We start from the raw sequence: 22,297 nt of genomic DNA, 5'->3' as shown, positions 1-22,297 counted from the left end.
GGGTGCAGCTCCAACAATGCTCAAAAAGCTTTACACCAAAGTAGCCCACTTAATTGGCATCACATCCATACTCTCCATCACCAATGCTCAGTAGCAACAGTGTGCACTCTCTACAAGATGCACTGCAGGAATTCACCAATTGACAGTACCTTCCAAACCCATGACAAATTCTATTTAGAAGGACAAGGACAGCAGACACATGGAAACACTACCACCTACAAGTAGCCCTCCAAGTCATTCACCATCCTGACTTGGAAATTATATATAATCACTGTTCCTTCACTTCCTGGGTAAAAATGGGCAGCACGGTGGCACAGTGGTTAGCACTGCTGCCTCGCAGCGTCAGAGACCCGGGTTCAATTCCTGCTTCAGGCGACTGTGTGGAGTTTGCACGTTCTTCCAGTGTCTGCGTGGGTTTCTTCCGGGTGCTCCGGTTTCCCCCCCACAGTCCAAAAAATATGCAGGTTAGGTGAGTTGGCCATGCTAAATTGCCCGTCGTGTTAGGTTTAGGGTAAATGTAAGGGAATGGGTCTGGGTGGGTTGTGCTTCGGCGGGTCTGTGTGGACTTCTTGGGTCGAAGGGCCTGTTTCCACACTAAGTAATCTAAGAAAATCCTGGAACTCTCTCCCTGACAGCATTGTGGGTCTGTCTATAGAACGTGTACTTCAGCAGTTCAAGAAGGCAGCTCATCATCACCTTTTCAAGGGCATCTAGAGTCAGGTCATAAATGCTGGCCAGCCAACAATGTCCCCCTCCCTACACACCACCACCATCACACACAAACACACATGAATTGTGACTACACTTCACAGGTTCAAACTGCATTGGGATTTTCTGAAGTTGTGAAAGGTTGCACACAATATTCAAACTGTTTTGACAACCCTTTCACAAGGGAGATAATGTGGGAAGTATACTCAGAAGCATCATGTTCTTTTCAGCGCTTATTCGCACATTCAATAATTTAAAAACAATGCATCGTTTCAGATTAGAGTTTAACTGAAATATACTCTGCAGCAATACTTCCAATGTCAATCAGTGCTCAAACATCATAGGAGAAATGACTGGGATATCAGTCTTTTGTAAACAGAACTACCTACAAGAAACCAGTTTGATAACATTTTAAACAGGTTATGAAGAAACATTAGCAATTATCTTTTTTCATAATCAAGGTTTGCAAAAAGAATTTTAGCTTGGGTGCTGCAGTTATGGGTATGTTCGCCGAGCTGGGAAGCTTATTATACAGATGTTTTGTCCCTGTCTAGGTGACATCATCAGTGCTTTGGAGCCTCATGTGAAGCGCTGCTGTACGCTCTCTTCTGGAATTTATTTGGTTCCATTCCTGTTGCCAGTTCCAGTTGTTCACTGTAGTGGCCAGTATATTGGGTTTAGGTCTATGTGCTTGCTGATGGAGTCTGTGGACGTGTGCCATGCTTCTAGAAATTCTCCGGCTGCCCCATGATCGTTGTGTTGTCCCAGTCAAATTTGTGGTCCTTGTCATCTGTGTGTATGGCTACCAGGGACAGTTGGTCGTGGCGTTTAGTGGCTAGTTGGTGTCATGGATGTGGATTGCAAGTTGTCTGCCTATATGTTCTACATAGTATTTCTTGCAGTCTTTGCATGGAATAGTGTAATTTACTTTTGTTCTGGTGAGTTGCTGTCTGAGCATGACTGTCGGTTTATGGGCTGTCAGGAATCCCTGTGGTTGGAGAAGTCTGGCTGCCAGTTCAGAGACATTTTTTAATGTAAGATAGAGTGGTTAGTGTGGCATCTGCAGATGAAGTTGCAAGGATATCCGTTCTTAGTGAAGACTCTGTAAAGGTGTGCTCTTCGCAGATCGGGAGTGCTACAGTGTGTTGTAGCCCTTTTGAATAGGGTCCTAATGCAGCTGTTCAGGATTTGGTCCATGTGGGTGGCTTTTCTGTACACTTGCGTGGTGCATTCACATTGTGTGTTCTTTCTACCATCACGTCCAGGAATGGGAGTTGATTACTGGTTTCCTCCTCTCTTGTAAATCTGATCCCTGTGAGCATGATGTTGATAATCCAGTGCGTGTTTTCCATTTCTGTACTCTTAATAATTACAAAAGTGTCATCCACTCATCTGACCCAGAGTTTGGATTGGATATGAGAGAGGGCTGTTTGTTCCAGTCTTTGCATCACTGCCTCTGCTATAAGCCCAGAGATGGGTGAGCCCATAGATGTTCCATTGATCACATTCAACAACCAAATATATGAATAGAAGTGTGCCGTCAAGCACAGGTCTAGCAGTTTGAGTATGCAGTCCTTGTTGATAGGTTCCTCGACGTGTCACTGTTCAGTTTGTCCAGAAGGTTGGCCATTGTCTCTGACTAGAGTTTTGTCAATTGAACTGAACAGTGCTGTTACATTGAAAGAAACTATTGCTTCTTCCTGGTCTATGCTTATATTCTTGATGTTATCTAGGAATTCCTGTGATGACTGTATGAAGTGTTTGGATCCGCTGATATGAGGATTCAGCTTTTGTTTATGCAATGGGGTTCCTGGGATTGTCACAATGGGTCTATGCCTGGTTTGTGTGCCTTTGGTAATCCATAAAGTCTAGGGGTGTTGTTGCTTTTTGGTTTCACCCTTTGTTGATCAATCCTGATTATCAGTCCATTTTTGTATAGGTTTCGTAACATGTTGTTTATTCTATTGGTCAGCTGAGGCATGGGGGCGGCACAGTGGCTCAGTGGTTAGCACTGCAGTCTCATAGTGCCAGAGATCTGGGTTCGATTCCAGGCTTGGGCGACTGTCTATGTGGAGTTTGCACATTCTCCCCTGTGTCTGCGTGGGTTTCCTCCGGGTAATCTGGTTTCCTCCCACAATCCAAAGATGTGCAGGTCAGGTGGACTGGTCTTGCTAAATTACCCATTGTGTTGGGGGCATCGGTCAGAGGCAAATGGGTCTGGGTGGGTTACTCTTCAGAGAGTTGGTGTGGACTGGTTGGGCCGAAGGGCCTGTTTCACATTGTAGGGAATTCCTCTGTATGTAGGTGTCGGTATCTGAAAGTAGTTTCTCTGCTTTATGTATATATGTGGTCTTGTCCACAATAACCATCATTCTGCCTTTATCTGCCAGTACTATAATTATGTTCTTGACATTTGTGTGTGTTTTCAGGCCTTCTCTCTCTTTGGTGTTGAAGGTCTTATGCCCGAAATATCGATTCTTTGGCTCCTCAGATACTGCCTGACTTGCTGTGCTTTTCTAGTACCACACTCTCGACCTTGGTGTTGAGGTTGTTCATTTGACGTTTTTTGTTTGTATGGGTATAATGGTTGTCTGACTGCTTGCGGTGCCTCTTCAGTTGGTCCGTTAGTTCTGAGCATACGTTCTAGCACAGCTAGGAAGTCTGTTGTTTTTGCATCCCTGTGGTTGTAGTTGAGTCCTTTGGCTAGTACAGCTTTTTCTGTGTCTGGAGGCTGTCTATTGGTGAAGTATCTTACTCAGCTGTCAGTCTTCTCTGCTGTTGGTTAGCTTAGTTATTTTGTCTTGTAATGCCGTTCTCTTTCTTAATGTGGTTCTGTTCTGTCCTATGGTGCTAGCCTGTTCGATTGTCACAGTCCACTTTTGAGTGGTTGTTTTTGAAATTAACAATTTTTGGCACGCAATTTCTTGTCTGTACTTGTGCAGTCTGTTGCATGTGTCTGCAATCATAACCTGGATCACCCCGAGACCATTTTATCTGTTTCTTTGGCTTTTGGGTTGTTAATTGGTGGTCTGTATCTGACACAGGGTGGTAGTATTTGAGTCCTTCGGATTCCAAGAAGGAATTGGAGTTGTTCATAGGTAGCGCTTACATGGTTGACACAGGATTCCCATTTCTTTGCTTCTCTTAGCATGTCTCACCCATAGGTGTTCAAGGTTGGCATAAAGATTTGTAACTCGGGTGCCGGTTGTTGTGGTTGTGGGTACGTTCGCCGAGCTGGGAAGTTGATTTGCAGACATTTCGCCCCCTGTCTGGATGATATTTTCAGTGCTTTGGAGCATCCTGTAAAGCACTGTTTGACTGTCTCTTCTGGAATTTATTTGGTTCCGTTCCAGCTGTGTCTGGTTGTTCATTGTAGTAGCCGGTATATTGCGTTTAGGTCTGTGAGATTGTTGATTGAGTCCGTGGATGAGTGCCATGCTTCTAGAAATTCTCTGGCTGTCCTCTGTTTAGCTTTTCCTATGATTGTTGTGCTGTCCCAGTTGAATTTGTTCATTTATTCTGGTATCATTCATTATACTAGATTTCCTGTAACATTGCTACTGACAAGTTGCAAGTTATACTGCATTAATCTACATAAACGTCAAGACCACTGCTTCATTGATGAAGTTGCACAATGTTTTAAAATCTCAACATTTTAACCATATTTCCATGGAATGTGCAAATTGCTGCACTAATTAACATGCGATCATTGAATCAGGTAGTCAATTTATCTCTTACCTATCATAAAATCTAGGATACAGACCAAGTTGTGATGGTTCTGGTCAAAGACCGATTGTAGAAACCATTACCATTAGGGTTCAGGGAGTGAAGAGTGATACCTAAAAGGTATTCATCTCCTTCAACAGTGGAAATTTAAATGGAGGTGTCATTCATACTGTAATTCAAGCACACTTTGCTATTAAATTAATAGGAGCTTGAGTTAACATATAGTAATCTTGCATCTAATCCTGCTTTTATATTAAGTGAAGCCATGTTCCCAGCCCTCCCAACAAATGGATTTAAGTTGATTAAGCATTCAATCAACTTCAAGTTGCTTTTGTTAGTGTACAGCCTGAAAGTTAAAGAAGGATGACAGCTAACTAAATTTGCTCAAATGAGAAGTTATTACTTTTATTAAGAATAAATGCCTCTGTGGCCTTTTACAAGCAATTTTCTCCTGTATGCTTCCCCTCAGTACCTCCTTGCCCGAGTACAATTTCACAAGTGATGCAAAATCCTGCATATTCTTCTAGCAGGCGAGAAATTAGCTGTTAAACTGTGGAGGCTTTACACATCCAAGTACTGTGCAGTGTGATCCTGTTTCCAAATACTTTCACTCCTCTACCATTCCCTTTTTTGTAAGATGCTGGTTGAAACCTACCTCTGAGCACCATATTTAGGTCACCTGTCCAATTACTATCACCTCCATTTCTGGCACCCTTTGTCTGTTTGCACTTGTGTGGAGCCATTAAATTTTTGGTACCTTCAAAGCACTGTACAAGTTGTTCTGGATTCCACCAAGTATGAGATCATTCTCACAGCTGCTGACCATTTCTCCCAATTCATTGAGAGTTACGGTTATCATGTTGCAAGCACCATGAGCACGATCGTGTAACTACTCACTACTCAAAGCTGAAGTTGTTCTGAAGAAGGTTGGACTCAAAACGTTAACTCTGCATTCTTTCCACAGATGATGTCAGACCTGTTTTTCCAGCAATTTCTGCTTTTCTTCCAGATGTTCAGCATCCGCAAGTCTTTGTTTTGTTTTAGGTTATTGACATAACTGATATACATTATGCAGCAACAGCATCTTATGGTGAGTTAGGCAACAGGGTGAAAATGGGGCAAGAGCCAAACAAATAAATAAAAAGTTTGCTTACTACTGCAACAACTTACTCTAAGAATTAAATACCATGGACAAAAGTAAAGTGAATTAATTCCAAGATTAAACTGGCTTTGCTCAAGCGGAGTACCAAATTCATTAGCATTTAGGGTAGAATCTGTACAATGAAGAACCGATTCCTCGTACTGATGCATGGAGAGAGATTGGATCAGTTAGGATTATATTGACTGCAGTTTAGCCAAATGAGGGGAATATCTCACAAAAATCTGTATAATTCTAAAAGGACTAGATAAAGTAAACACAGGAAGGATGGTCCCGATTATCAGGGAATCTAGAACCAGGTGATCACAGTTTAAAGATATGGGGTAGGTCAGTGCGGACACAGGTAAGGAGAAATTTCTTCACCCAGAAGACAGTTAGTCTATGGAATGCCACAGAAAGTAGTTGAGGCCAAAACACTGAAAATTTTCAGAGACGAGTTAGAAATAGTTCTTAGGGATAAAACAATCAAGGGGATTCCAATCTTGGGTGACTATCTGTGTAGAGTTTGCACATTCTCCCTGTGTCTGCGTGGGTTTCCTCCAAAAGTCCAAAGATGTGCAGGTTAGGTGAACTGGGCATGCCAAACTGTCCATAGTGTCCAAGGATGTGCAAATTCGGTGGGTTAGCCATGGGAAATGCAGGGTTACAGGGATAGAGTGGGGGGAGGGGCAGGGGGAGAGGGATCTGGGTGGGATGCTCTTCAGATGTGTGGACCTGATGGTGCAAATGGCCTGCTTCCACAGAATGGGAAGCAGGAACAGAGGACTGAACTAGACGATAATCAGCCATGATTACACTGAATGGTGGAGCAGATTTGAGAAGTTGAAGAACCTACTCTGGCTCCTATTTTCTATGTTTCAATGTATACGTTTCACTGAGGAGTATATTATTATTTAAATTTAACAAACCCGCCCCAAATTTAATCCTGGGAAGAAATTTAAGAAGTACCTCGCAAGAAATTGATATCATGAAGTCTTACCTATTAATGAATTCAAGGAGCTGTAGGAACTGACTCTCCTCATTTTATCTATGGTTTCAAACGAAAGGATGTACTCATCATTGTCGGGGCTTCCCAGAGTACTACTGGCACTACTGCTGGTGCTTAGATACCCAGGAGAGAATGGGTTTGAACCACCGGCTGAAACAGAATAAAAATAAAGATGAAGAATTAAGCATCTTTAGCAACATCACGTTTAAATACACAATTTCCTCGTAAGACCATCATAATTACATCCCCATCTCTGTAAGGATCAAATTATTGTGACATGCATTTTTCAATCACTTCACTGCAAAGCAAAATATGCTAATCTTCATATGATTTGTGAAACTCAAGATTAAATTCTGGGGAATTTAAATAGAAGTGAAAAGCTAATGACAATAAATACAACAAGCTTTCTCTTTCACCATTTAATTATGTTTCCATCTGAATTTTAGTCTTGCTTCATTTCTTTGCCTTAAGCTTTCATTCCTTATCACAGCAAGTCACCCCAAGGTATTGTTTTGTGTGTCTAAGTCATCATTTTTTTTATGAAGCATTCTGGACTGCAGCGTTATTATTTAACTTTCTTTCACTTGATCAATAGTGAAGAGATTGGCGAGGTTATTTACTCCCAAACCTCTGCAAATATCAGTCTGTGGAAGGCATGTGGAAACAGATATACTTTTCACCTTTTCAATCAGAGACTCAAAAGGGTATACAGTACAGTTTTCCCTCCTACTTGGTGAGGAAGAAAGTATCTGACTAGTGTTTCTGGTATTGCCATTTGGGAAGCAATACAGTGCATTTCCAAACTGTCGTTTCAGGAATACATTATGAACATGTGAAAGGACCAATGGTCATCTGACAACTAACCATTCTTTAAACTTGATCTTTCGTCATTCTCATTTTGGAACAGTTACTGTCAGAAGTCCAACACTACATCATGATTCACAATTCGACAGAGTTCTTGCCCGCAATTATGGCATTTCTCAGCTCTCAAACTTAGTCAGACTTGTTCGAAGGAGAGAGAACTAGTTACAAGTTACTTTCTTACAGGAGCCACGAGAAATTTATTCAAACATGGACATTCCAAAAGGCACTGGCAATCTGCATTTACAATTTGTACAATGATGTTCAAAAGGGATGTTGGAAAAGGTAAACATACACATTCCAGGTGGAAAAGCTTTTGAATGGAAACTTTTGAGGAAACAGAATAAACTGTTTAGTTTTAAAAAGCACATCCCCTTTTAAAATGAAGTTCCGCTGCTCAACAACTATTTAATGACAACAGATTGCAATTCCAGTTGGACAATACTTTCCTTGAAAAACTGAAATAAGAGGTACACATTATCAGGGTTGAAGATGCCAGTTGCCTCTACAGTATCGCTAAATGCATTAACAACAAATTGGAGAAACTTTCTAAACCTTAATTAAACATGAACACACTCTGTAATGTGACTAAATACTGAGGAGATTGTTTCAGAGTGACAACTTTACTGAAGTGGTGTAAGTTTTACAGATCAGATAGCATTAGAAAATGTTCAAAGTTTGTGCGAAGATTTGTAGCTCGGGTGCTCGTTGCTGTGGTTCTGTTCGCCGAGCTGGAAGTTTTTGTTGCAAACGTTTCGTTGCCTAGCCAGGGGACGAAACGTTTGCAACAAAAACTTCCAGCTCGACGAACAGAACCACAGCAATTAGAAAAATTAACTGCAGAATTGAACTACTATTTTGTAACTGGCCATTTATTTTTCAATCATCAAACACAAGTTCACAATTAACACTTTGTAATATCTGATATTACATAGTGCACATTAAACACTTCAAGATCACTTTGTTCATTGAACAGGTTCAATATTGTAAAAGTTCAATTGAAGAAGACAGTTGAATTATTTTATAATAAATGTTGGAACACAATTACTTTTATTTCATTTTATAATGGAATTTTACATCATACAAATTTTCAAGATCAAATCAGGTTTCGGATTTTGAATATCTTTAGGTCAAATGTTGTTGTTTTCCTGTACTGCAGAAGATTTACTTGTTTCCAAATGGAGAGTTTTTAAAATGGAAGTATGTTGAAATCTTAATCATTGACATAAACATCAGTAAAACGTTATGAGAGCTTTTGGTTCATTAATGTTTGGATAATTAACCATGTAAAGTACTTGGTGTGTGTTCATCTTCGATCTTTCATTGCTATGATAATATTTTAAATTGATACTTCAAATTGCAAAGTAGATGCGATTTTAACCAACTTTTAAGCTTATTTTTAATATATGGAATGCAGAGACAAAGAGGACAAAGTAGACGCTTTTAGAATGCTGATAATTGCAGATTTGAAGGCAGGGATGCTGTGGAGATGGCACTGTTAACGATATCAGCTAAAGGAGTTGGGCGGGGAGTGCAATAAGGGTAGATGGCAAGTCACCATTTTGGTAGAAATAGGAACTAATCAGTGGATGAAACCAACTCGGAGGGCAGGGAGATTGAAGAAATCAGGAAAAGAGTGAGGGATCAGGAAACATTTTCAGAGAAGTTAGGCGCAGCGAGTTGGGGAAGGATTTCAAGTAAGGCTGTACTTTTTGAAACAATTTTGATGGGATTGGATCTAAACAAAAATCTTACACATAAATATTTGATCAGTGAAACAAAGAATAAATCTACATAGAATGATTAATCTGTTTATTTCAATTGAACCTATAAGAGGGTCTGAACTTCACTATGTATGAAGTTGCCTGTTCCAAACAAAATTGCTAAGTCTCACAGGACTACTCTATGATCTGGTGGAAACAGTGTGGGCTGTCAATTAGATCTGCGCTGGCTAGTTTAGTTTTCTGAACCCATTTGGGATGCGAAATAATGAAGTATAAAAACTACTACACTTAGGAACTGATCTTTTCCTCCAGTTGTTACACGTGGAGGAGGAAGAGATGCAGTATGCTTTGCAATTTGTCAGTATTACATCTGGAGAGTTTTTAAGTGAACGTCAGCACAATATGCTGCTGCTAACAACTTTTGGAATTCACAGCAAATTAATTACGTATGCATAGGAAGTCTGTGCCAGCCAATTATTATTGATACTAACACCTATTTATCACATGCTCTAATTGTACTTACTTTCTTCATTTAAATTAAGATTCTGAAGAGATTTATTCAAGTTCCGCACTGAAGTAGCAGCTCGGATATTCCCATAGGAACTCACTGAACGAAGCCTTGGAGTTGCTGGCCCATCACGCACGGGTGTGAAATTTCCAGGTTCTGAAAGTGCAATGAAGGCATGTTGGGAGGTGAAGAGATGATAGTTACTGAATCTATTCAATTTCAACTTTCCTTCTGAAATAAACAATGCTTTTTGTAATTGGGCAGTGATGTTGGTCTGTGTTGGGGCAGAGGGTGAATCAGTATCTTGAGTTTTCAGCTTTTCTAACAGCAGAGTAACATGTTCCAGGTTATGACTGCAGTATGACATAATGCATACATAAACAGGAGAGAGCTGAAAAATGTATTGCTGGAAAAGCGCATCAGCAGTCCTCACTTATTCCTCTATAGACACGAGATATAATCACAGCAGATGTAAAGGATTAATCCTTGTTTGATCATTGCAAGATACACTTGCACTTATATATTTTCAAAACAAAAATTGGTTACATAAGACAGTGGTTGTTAAAACCAAGGCACTCAGACTCTGTCCCCTTGCAGAATGCTCATTGGTGCAAGAGTAATTAAGTTTTCTAAGCTGCGAGATTCTACATTTCAAACATTAAAGGAATGCAAGGCGTGATACCACATTAAAGAACAAGAATTATTTAACTTAAAACAGACACAGATGAAATTTTCAATACAATTTTTGGATAAACCACCAAACCTAACCTCTGGATTGTAATGGCTAATAATAAATCAGTATATTCTTGTCCATACTTTTAAGGAATACAAAAGACTATACTACTGATCAATTCTGACTGAAGTTGAATCGAAGGCGGCACGGTTGCTCAGTGGTTAGCACTGCTGCCTCACAGTGTCGGGGACCTGGTTCGATCTCTGCATCGGGCGACTGTGTGTGGAGTTTGCACATTCTCCGTGTCTGCGTTGGTTTCCTCCCACAGTCCAAAGATGTGCAGGCTGTGAGAATTGTGAGGGTAAATGTAGGCTAGGGGAGTCGGTCTCAGTGAGTTACTCTTTGGAGGGTCGGTGTGGACTTGTTGGGCCAAAAGGCCTGTTTCCATGCTGTACAGAATCTAATCTAATCTACTTATTGATATACCATTCAATTTAGTCAATCAATTCCCCCTGCCCCCACATTAATAAAGGCATTTCTAAGCCTAGATATGAAATTCGTCCCAATACTACTGAGCTTGGTAAAAGACTAAGTAATGCTATTCAATTTTGCTGCAGGAATATCAACACCAAATTGTATGTGTGATATTATTGTGACTAATGATACTAGTCTCAATAATACAAATAATTATAAAGTCAGTTTTGATGACCTTAAAAGGTCAACACTTAGAGGAATTGATCTCAAAATTGCAAAGATTTTCTGGCATGGATATTACTAAAATTTATATCCGTTATTCCGTTTGTTTGGTACATTGGTTGTAGTTTTCCCAAAAACTCTTGAATTCCAGAGAAGTACCAGAGGATTGGAAAACTGCCAACGTGACATCCCCATTCAAAAAGCAAGGGAGGCAAAATGTGGGTAGCTATAGGTCAATTAGCCTAATATCTACTGTTGGAGAATTATTGGAATCAATTATTAAGGAAGTAACAGAACTTGTGGAAAATCATAATTTAATCAAGTGGAGTGAGCGTGGCTTTGTGAAAGGGAAATCGCGTGTCACTAATTCATTAGAGTTTTTCAAGGAAGTCTCAATTAGAGTAGATGGAGGAGAATCAGTAGATGTGTTGTATCTGAACTTCCAGAAGACATTTCACAAAGTACCTCTCAAAAGGTTGAGATACAAGTTAAGAGCCCACTGTGCTGGAGGTAGTCTCACTGAATCCCCCAGTATTAGCGTCCTGCAGGGTTACCATTCACCCGAAACCCGAGTAGACTCACCACATAAACACAATGGCTACAAGAGCAGTTCAGATGCTTGGAATACTATGGCTAGTAATTCACCTCTTAATTCCCCAAAGCCTGTCTACCATCTCTAAGGCACAAGCCAGGAGTGTGATGGAATACTCCCCAATTGCCTGGATGGGTTTAGCTCCAACAATGCTCAAGAATCTTGACACCATCCAGGACAAAGCAGCTCACTTGACCAGCACTACACCCACAAGCACTCATTCCCTCCATCACCGACATTCAGTAGTAATGTACATTATCTGCAAGATGCACTGCAGAAATGCAACGATCCTCAGATAGCCTCTTCCAAACCCACGGACAAGGGCAGCAGATACATGGGAACAGGACCATCTGCAAGTTCTCCTCCAAGCCACTCACCATTCTGACATGGAAACATCCCCATTCCTTCACTGTCATTGGGTCAAAATCCTGAAATTCCCTCACTAATGGCATTGTAGATCAACCCAAAGCAGATGGACTGAGTGGTTCAAGAAGGTAGCTCAGCACCACCTTCTCAAGGTCAATTTGAAACAGGCAAAAGTGCTAGCCCAGCCAGTGATATCCACATCCCACAAATATTAAAAAAAAAGAGTACAGTGACATGGAGAGAGAATTGGCTTATGGGCAAGAAACAGCAAGTGGAACAAGGAGTTCTTTTTCAGGTTGCCAACTTGTGACCAGTGGTGTTTCACAGGGATTAGTGCTGAGACTGCAACTGTTTTCAATGACTTGGAAGAAATCAGTCAATATACCACAGCCAAATTTACAGACAATACAAAAGAATTTGGAAAGGCAGGTTGTGAAAGGGATGCAAATATTTGCAGAAATATATTGACGGACATAAAATATATTTTAACGGACAAAAAGTTGGTAAATGTGAAGTTGCAAGGAGAACAACAAAAACAGATTATTTAAATGAAGAAAAACTGCAGGGAACTGAAACAAAAAGGGACTTTGGGGTACTTTGCATGAAACACAGAAAGGCAGCGCACAGGTGCAGCAAGTAATCAGAAAGGCTAAAGGAACGCTGGCTCTTATTTCAAGGAGGTTGAGTAGAAGAGTACAGAAGCCTTACTGCAACCATGCTAGTGAAAACACCTGGGACCGCTGAGCAGTTTTGGTCCACTTACTTAATGAAAGATATGATTTAACATGTAGGCAGTTCACAGAAGGTTTATTAGGATGCTCCCTGTTACGGGAGGATTTTCTTATGAGCAAAGGTTAAATAAGCTAGGACTGTAATCACTGGAGTTTAGAAAAGTGAAACATATAGGATTGAAACTTGGGATTCTTAGGGGGCATGATAGGGTAAATGCCAGGAGGATGTTTCCCCGCACAGGAGAGTCTAGGATCAGATAGTCTCAGAATAAAGGGACACAAACTTAAAACTGAAATGAGGAGGATTTTCTTCTCGGAGAGTGTTGAGTCTCTTTGAAAGTCCTTACCACAGTGGGGAAGAGTTTTGTGGATGTTTAAGACTGAGGTAGATAAACTCTTGTTGAGTAAGGGAATCAAAGACAATGGTAAAAGTGTAGGAAAGTGGACGTGAGGAATGTTGGATCAGCCATAATCCTACTGAATGGCAGAGCTGGCCTGAGGGGCCAAATGGCCACCTGCTGTTCCTATTTCTTAAATAAAAGATTGTGGATTTTAGATGTTACCAAGTAAAAATAATGCAAATTTCCCAAGGCATTTCTGCCAGAGGTTTGGGTGTAGGTGCCCTCAAGACCAAAAAATGGCTCCGATTTCAAAAACAGAGAAAGATATGAAAATAATCAACTTTGACACATGGTATTTCACAATAACCATACATAATTACCCAATTGATGGAGCCAGATTAAACTCCCAAGTTTCTTCTAAAGGCAAAAAAAAAGCAGGAGACTGGGCATTTTTAAAAATTCATTCATGGGATGTGAGCATCAATACTCCCCATCCTGCAGGGCCCTTGATAAGGTGGTGGTGAGCTCCCCTCTTGAACTGCTGAAGTTCATTTGAAGTAGGTATGCCTATAATTCTGTGAGGAAGGCAGACCCACGATTTTGACCCATTGTCACCGAAGGAACTGTGATATATTTTCAAGTCAGGATAGTTAGGCACTTGAAGGGGAACTTGCAGGTGGTGGTGTTCCTATATATCTGCTGCTGTCCCTCTGGATGGCAGTGGTCATGGGATTGGAAGGATGTCCAAGGAGCTTTGAGTGAATTTCTGAAGTACATCTTGTAGATAGCTCACACTGCCGCTTATGACTATCAGTGGTGGAGGGAGTAGTAGTAGTGTTAGTGCAGTGCCAATCAAGCGGGCTGCTTCGTCCTGGGATGATGCCAAGGATCTGGAGTATTGTTGAGCTCTAGTAATATGAGGATCATCTTGTCGGTGATGATTATTGTCTGTCATTTGTGTGGAGTACATCTTACCACTTTTCAGATGTAAGCTGAATACTGTCCAAGGCTTGCTGCATTTGGACATAGATTACTTCAGCATCGAAGGAATCATAAATGGTGCTGAGTATTTGCAATTATCATTGAAAATCTCCACTTCCAGCTTTATCATGAACGGAAGATTATTGATGAAGCAACTGAAGATGGTTTGGTTTAGGACACTGTACCGAGGAACTCCTGCAGATTTGCCCCGAGGTTGACTTGATAGACCTCAAACAATCACAACCATTTTCCTTCGCATGAGCTATGATTCTAACCATTGGAGGATTCCACTCTCCTTACCATTGACTCCAGTTTTGATAGGGTACCTTGATACCACCATGTGTCAAAGATAATTATTTTCATATATTTCTCCATTTTTTAATTCTGAGAACCATTTCTGGTCTAAAAGGCACCTGCACCCAGACCTCTGGCTGAGAAACATTGGGAGACTTTACACTTGGACTATTTTTACTTGGTAGCACATAAATGCAACATCGTAAATGCAAAAGAGCAAGGGGTCAAATTGAAGACACTAGTCTTAAGATTCTTGAAGAGGAAACATAGCTGAAAAAACAATGACGTTTAGGAATGGCGTTTAAGCTGCAGGAGTGGGAGCCAAGTGGCAGGCTGTAGTTGTATCAATCAAAAGCTCTGAGGCCAACAGTAAAACAGAAAAGGAGACAGAACAGAAAGAGGATAATGCCTCAGCAGCATGTGTAGAATGGTCAGTTGGTCAGACGCATGCATGCATGCATGCGCACACACACGTGTACACAAATGTGTACACATAAACCAAGAGGAGGAAATCAATGAATACTCCTCCAAAGTGAGACTTCATCATCATTTCCTGTACTATTGCTGTGTTAAAAACTCCCCGATGTCTGCTTTACATTAACTTTTTCTCACCGTGAAGCCCAGTGCTTTGACCTATTCAATACTTTAGCCCAATATTACAGATTTATATTTTCATTGCTGAAACATGAGTATTGTGATGGGATAAGATAGATTCAATGGCCTTGCTCAACTGTCTGAAGTACTTCTGTTGCAAAAATGTGAAATTAATGTTTAAGGAGTTTGGCACAAAAAAGGGAAGCATTCTGAAATATGGAGAGAGAAATTCATTTCAATATCAATCATTATAATTCTTGGTTTGCTGTCACCCAAGGACTTGTGCATGAAATTTAGGCTGGTAACAGTAATAAGAGACGAAGCTATTAAATTGGTGTGAACACTGGTTTTCTAACAAAAGAAACCTGCTGCACTTATCCAATCTGGTCTTACTTCCTAGATGCCTGCTAGCATTACTATACAAATCAGTCAACTGTTCCGCCCATGACTTATAAATGCCACAATGTTCACATTCCAAAAGTGAATTTAAGAACTGCTCAACAAAACTAAACTTTGTTGGAAAGCTATATTTTTTTCAATCTGAATGAGGCACTGAACACAATTTACCACGTCCTTAAAAACTGTCAAAATTCACATGACATTGATTTTAATTTTAAAATGAGAGAAGTGAACACGCATACCGATTATACTGGCAGGGGAAGGAAGTGGGTAGTTCTTTTCTTCTTCCATGAACTGCAATGCCACGGTGCAGAAATTACTTTCATACTGAATGACAAGATGACTGAATGCCACAACCAATTCCTGCCAATTAAAAAATAAATCTGTCAGTTAAATAAGATTAACCTCGGAACAATTTCAATAATCTAATTTAGACTTATGTCATTGACCAAAAACAAGTGACAGTTACAACCACAAAAAAAAACACCAAGTGGCATAAATCCAAATAGAATGTATTATAACTATTGTAGATCTAGGAAATCAAAAGATTCAAAATAATTTCCATCCTTTCGTCTACATCATTTAGTATCAAGGACATTACAGTAATAAGACAACATCCGGCATCACTCAGAATACTACAGCATGAAACTGGGATTAAGCAGCCCTCCAGAAAATTAAATCTAAACCAAAACATAAATGCCCTGAAAATGGAAATAGCACAGTGGAAAGCATTTGAAAAAGACCAAACTATGGAGCAACCTTGAGACTGCTTTATTCATAAGATTTGGTAAGAGATCTGATTTCAACCTCAAAATCCACATTCCCATCAATTCCTAATGATCTTTAACCACTTATCTAAAAACACTATCTTGCTCTGCCTTAAACTATTCAAGAATTATGCTTCTCAGCATCTTATACACTTCAAACAAACCAAGTCTTTCTCCTCTAAACCCAGCCTGTGCATAGTTTGGAGTGAGTGGGTGAGAATGGGATTAGTTCCCTTTACTAAAGATTAGCACAGCTGTTTCCAACGCACGCTCCTCCACCTTAAAGGGAGAGTAAACTGAAACTCTTTAAACCTCTCTACCTTTGCACAAATAGTGGGTCCATCTCTTAGAATTTTTCTTTTTTTCATTCATTCATGGAATAATGGCATTGATAGCTCAGCCAGCATTTATTGCCCATCCCTAATTGTCCACAGAGTAGTTAGCAGTCAACCACATTGCTGTGGACCTGGAGTCACATGTAGGTGAAGACCAATTAAGGACAGCAGTTTCCTACTGTAAAGGGCAATAATGAACCAGTTGGGTTTTTCCGATAAAGCACAATGGATTCATGGTCATCAATAGACTCTTAAGTTCAGATTTTTACTGAATTCACAATGCACCATCTGCTGTGGCAGAATTAGCACCGGAGTCCCAGAATATTACCTGGGTCTCTAGATTAACAGTTCAGTGATAATACCACTAAGCCATTACCTCTCCTATTCTACCTACTTAGTGAAATTTATGTATTCTGCGTATTGTGAAATATCTCCATAAAAGTCTCTATTGACCAATTTTTTTAACCTAATTTGCCAAATTCAGCTCTGCTTTCATGCCCTCATAACGCTTTTATTCATTATTTTTAAGAGGTGAATAGATTAAAATCTAGGAAGTTCAATGATGTTATCAAATTCAATGTTTTATTAATTTTTCAAAAGCTGACTTAATTACATAAAACAGAAAGCTCTCCTGCTACCAGCATATTGATGAACAAAACTGATCCTTCATTTTTCAGCTAGGAATTAATAGGGAAAATTTCTAGAAGGGATGGGAAGAGAAAAACATGATTTAGTAAAGGGAACTCATCTAAGAATCATTTCCTTTCTAATATGGTCACAGATAAATATATGGTCTTCTGATTGAGAAGACCGCATCTGCAACACAGCAACCAGCCAATATCCGAAAATCAGTAGGTCCCCTGTGATCTTCTGTGGGCGGAAAAGGCTTTTATTGTATTTCAAATCAATATATTGGCATTCGTTCTTTTGACATGTCACATTTAGTGCAGAACAATGTTTCCTTAAGATCTGCACAATTTCTTCTCTCATCTCTTGAGGACACTGATCTACATTGGAAAGCAATACTACATATGTCATTCAGCTAGCTAGCCTCCAGATGTGAATGTAAACAGTCAAATGGTAATAGACTACAACTGGGGAGAGTATCACAGTTTAGGCCAACCTGGCACTCTCAGTGTCCACAGGTGGACTTTGAGTGTGAATTTGCCAAATGTCCATCATACTAGGAAGCCTGACAGAATTTGCCCTCTTCAGTAACATAGGAGAGGATTGTAAACTTCTGAACATTATCCTGACTGAAATCAGATAATTCAATAAGAACCAGAGCTCAAACTGGAGATCGTTTAGTCTGTATTACTCAAATCCAAATGGCTCATTTACTTAATTTTAATAAGGACAAAATTACCTCTCCACCTCAACCTCCTTGCCCAATTGTAGATCTCAGTCTGACATTACAATGTAGACATTAATCTTAATCTGTAAATACACTATATTTATTCAATTTCAGGTTTTAATTTATAGCAAATTCAACCCTTAAGATGCTGCTGTCAGATTGATAATGACTGGTATTGATCATAACTGTTACACAAACCCAAGATATAAACACAAACAATTTATTATCAATTTCTAATTTACTTAAAAACATGCACAAATCATTCTACCACCATAATTTTTCTAGTCACTCAACAGATTTTATATGGAAATTCCACTTGTAGTGTGTACATTCACTACTGCTTCCATAGTCTAGATTTTGAAAGCCAAATCACTTGACTACATAAAATATCTCACTCTCTTCACGACCCCTTGCCATCCAAAGGGCAGTTTTACCATAAATCCATGATTTAAAATTTGACCCAATGGTTTAGGAATTGCTGTAGGGACGCATCACACAGTAAACATCCTGAATTTCTAACTCACACTGCACAGGTGAGTTATTAACTCTGCTCAGTAATTGACAACACGGCATCGACATTAATGGGTCATCTAGGACTTTGTAATCTTACTTCTCATCCAATAAAATTTAAGGATCCACAAGGTAGAGTGTGAGAGATGGATAAGGAAATAAGTTGAATTAGAATCAAATTATAAACAGAGAAAGAACTATAGGGAAAGAAGGAGTATGTTAAGAAAGAAATAAAGCTGGAAAAGAAAAGTAACTAAATTAACACCACACTTAGGGACAAATTCTTACATTCTAGTTTCATTAGCTCCCAGTTTGGACTTTCAAGATGAGTGTTATATTATCATGAATCATATTTAAAGGATATATACAATATGAATTGCCTGTCCCAAATGGCTGCAGCGAAATGATTTTGCATTAATGAAAATCTAATTCAGCATTTTGCGGCTGCAACACAGAATTGGGAGGCCGACAAAGACACTAATTATTTGGAGTTTTGGCAAGTTAGTCATCCAACGGTACATGGTGTATCCATGTGCTATTAATAGACAGTGTCGTGAAATTACCCTTTTTTTAAGAAAATTGTGTGTCAGTATGCTCAGTTTATAACTGCAGTTTATTTTTGCAGAAATCTGTTACTGCAATGCACAATGTTCCAACTGCTCCAGAAATTTGCAAAGGTCGATATTGGTTATTTCTAAAAATTCAACATTATTTAGACATGTCTAATAATTAGCTTAGATTTTAAACTTAAATTTGTAGACAGGTTTATTCATATACAATTAGTGTGAGAAGCTGGAAAAGTGTTGAAATTGGGAATATCTGAATTCCTCTTACAGAACTTGAAGCATTTTCAAAGAATAACTAATATTAACCATGATGTAACAAAATGTAAATCATGCAAGAGCTTGCATAACATTATTCAGCAGGTTCAATCCACAGCAGGGCATCCAAATCCCAGCTTTTAAAAAAGTATTACAACAAATTGTTTTGAAGGTTTGTCAGTATCTAATATGATTACCGACTAAACTATATTAACTTTCTGTTAAAACAAAGGATACTTAGGGTGTTGATAAAATTTGCAATTTTAACAATTCAACTGCAGTTATACAGGAATAAAGCAAAGCAATGAAATAGACACGGCTGCTCAAGAGATAGCTGGCATGGGCTTAATGGACTGAATGGTCTCTTTCTGTGCAGTAACGACACTATAACTTGCTAAGTTCATTCACTTTGGACAATATTTCCACAGCTAGTCCTAATAACATTGCTGTTCCTTTTCAGTGAAATATAGCGTCAGCCAACCAAATAGTTCATCCATAACAAATGCTGACTTCAACCTATAACCAAGGAAAACTAAATCCATGTCTGTAAAATTAATCAGGGCGTCAGCTAAACACAACATAGTATAACTAATATCAGTGACCAGTGCTGCTCCACTTTTTCTTTGCTTCTCAAAAGGTTCAAAGATTGTATGTCTAATTATGGAAGGAAAATATATGCAAAAGGTTCTTCCACTTTTCTAAATGGATTCCACAAATGTGGAAATTGAACTGACAATTGTAATTTCAGATTGCATCTCTTTACCAAGACATTGCTGAGCCCAAACAATCTGCTTCCTGCACTTTTGTTCTCGAGCCTCCTTAAAGATGAAGCAACAATTAGCAACAACATTGTAGAGCTTGCATTCATAACATGCTGTCAGTGATCGGGTCTCAAGCATGCCTGCCCCTATCAATACCAAAATGCCTTCAAAGTCAGAAACAATCCTCTTCCCTAAAATTAAAGTTGTTCCTTTTGACCATTTTAAGTGTAATAATTTTTAATCCAGTGATACAGGATAGTAGTCAAAAACCAAAATGTACAAAACAATTACCTTTCTAACAACAGGGCTCCCGTCATTTATGAGTTGGGCCAGCATCATTGCTACATTGTGATCAATAGTGGTGGAATGGTCAGTTCTCTCTGCTGAGTTCCCAACAAATGTGCCCAAGGCAAAGACAGCAGAGCAACGAACCTGCAAAATAAATTGCTTATTAAAATTCTGAACAAAATCTTGAGACCAGTCTCTTTAAATTCAGCTATTCATAACACTAAATTTCACATTCGCAGTTTATAAAATGGTCATTTTTGTTTTGCCAGACAATTGAGTATTTGTATCTACTGAATGTTATTGTGCCCAAAATATCACAAGTTTGAACATCAACGGCAGTATTTGGAGCAACAAAAAATATAGAAAAGTCAATATAATCTCATTCATGCATAACTATTAAAATACAATACAATTCATTAAAGTACAGATAATCACAGAACATTTGTAATAGCATAAGAAACCTTCATAAACAAGCCCCAAATTTTAATATTGAGGTTCCAATACTGGACAGGCAACTGAGATGGCCTCAAATTCCATCACAGTTAATCCAGATACTGAGCTCAATTAATCCAGTGCCAGAAATGATAACAGTTATGACTACGGTGTTCTTCAAAATTAAACTGGTTCACTCATGTCTTAGCCAGTCTGGCACACATGATTCTCAGCACATCTGTGACTCAGCGTCTCAGTTGTAAAAAGCAACTGTCATCAACATGATGGACAACTAAATTATGAATCCCAAGAATATAATGTTAAAACAATTTTGCCAGTCAAGCTGTAAACAAACCAAGTTTAAACAAATGATTTTAAAAAAAAATCAATGAACAGCAGGCTTCTAACTTGGTTAGAAATTCTTGCTGATTTCATTCAGTGATATAAACTGTCTAAATTCCAACCGATGGTCCAGGTGGAGGTGCGCCATGACAAGAGATAAATTTAATCAGATTTCTCCTTGTTAAATTATTTACTTAAACGTAGTTCAGTATTTTTGCTTCTTTATTATTACTCAGCCTTGAAACAGCATATCTGATTTAAATTGTCTAATGGAAGAACTTTACACATACATCTCTCAATCGAATACAGAACTGAGACCCCTTTCTTTAGGAATCACATGCTTACAATTGAAATCTCTCATTCTGGAAAGGTAGCAGGTTTGCGCAGTCTGCCAGCGAGTGATGAGTATCGAGGGTTCAAGCCTCCCTTGAGAGATGAACACACATCTTATGCTGACATTACAATGAAGTATAGAAAGAATGTCATTTTATCATGTATGCTACCTTTAAATAAGGCATTGAGCCATGGCTTCGTAAAAGATCCTGTAGCACTGGTCAAAGGGTTGCCTGGAAGTTCTCTCAGTGGTCCAACCAACATCAATCCCTCGACCAACATTATGACATATCAACTATTCATCTATCTTGTTGATTGCGAGACATTGTGGTGCAAAGTTGACTGCTGCGTTGCTCAACAACAGCAAATACACTTCAAAAGTACTTTGTTGGTTGTGAAATCCTGAGTCATTAAACATAACATAAATACAAGTTCATTCTTACCATCGTTGGAATCTACAAATAGTCTCAGGAACACAGAAATCTTTTAGTCACATCCTCATTTGTGATCAGTCAGTTATCCTTGTGAACCTGAATACATTAGGATTCTTTTGTATGTGGGATCACATCAAGAGATAAATCACCTTGACAATACTTACAAACCAACAAATGGACTGGTTGGACCAAAAGGTCTGTTTTCGTGCTGTATGACTCTATATCAAATGATAGCTGCCACCTGTTGCTACTACAGTCCATCATGAATTCTTAGTAAAAGAAACAGAGGAACAAAATTTTCCAAATTGCACTGTCACCTTAGAAGGCTGGTGACATATCAAACATCTGGCGACATATTCTCCCACTTAATCTTAGCCCAGAGGAAAACATCTACTGATGTCACTGATGCTCTGCCATCACTGATTTATACAACCTTGGAAGAAGGATTGTAAAATATATTCAAGTGCCAATGAGAGGCCGGCTTGTTAGGTTACAATGTCAAAAGATAGTAAATCTTCATTCAGTACATCCTTGAGGAATTTCCTGTGGGATTATGCTACGTTGTGATTCAGCAGCAGC

The 22,297-nt window shown here is 39.1% G+C and overlaps 1 protein-coding gene across 1 annotated transcript in view; it reads right to left on the bottom strand.

Moving 5' to 3' along the window:
* The window catches only part of rptor (regulatory associated protein of MTOR, complex 1), a 396,655-nt gene that overhangs the window by 150,503 nt on the left and 223,855 nt on the right, over window positions 1–22,297 (bottom strand). The window contains exons 16-19 of the mRNA XM_043715229.1: window positions 20,181–20,321; window positions 15,584–15,704; window positions 9,690–9,830; window positions 6,573–6,731 (exon numbers count right to left, since the gene is read on the bottom strand). Of these exons, the coding sequence (XP_043571164.1) occupies window positions 6,573–6,731; window positions 9,690–9,830; window positions 15,584–15,704; window positions 20,181–20,321 (562 nt within the window). The remainder of the gene's footprint in view (window positions 1–6,572; window positions 6,732–9,689; window positions 9,831–15,583; window positions 15,705–20,180; window positions 20,322–22,297) is intronic.

Source organism: Chiloscyllium plagiosum, chromosome 24 (genome assembly GCF_004010195.1).
Source record: "Chiloscyllium plagiosum isolate BGI_BamShark_2017 chromosome 24, ASM401019v2, whole genome shotgun sequence".
Classification (NCBI taxonomy): domain Eukaryota; kingdom Metazoa; phylum Chordata; class Chondrichthyes; order Orectolobiformes; family Hemiscylliidae; genus Chiloscyllium; species Chiloscyllium plagiosum.
This window is presented reverse-complemented; position numbering and strand designations above follow the sequence as displayed.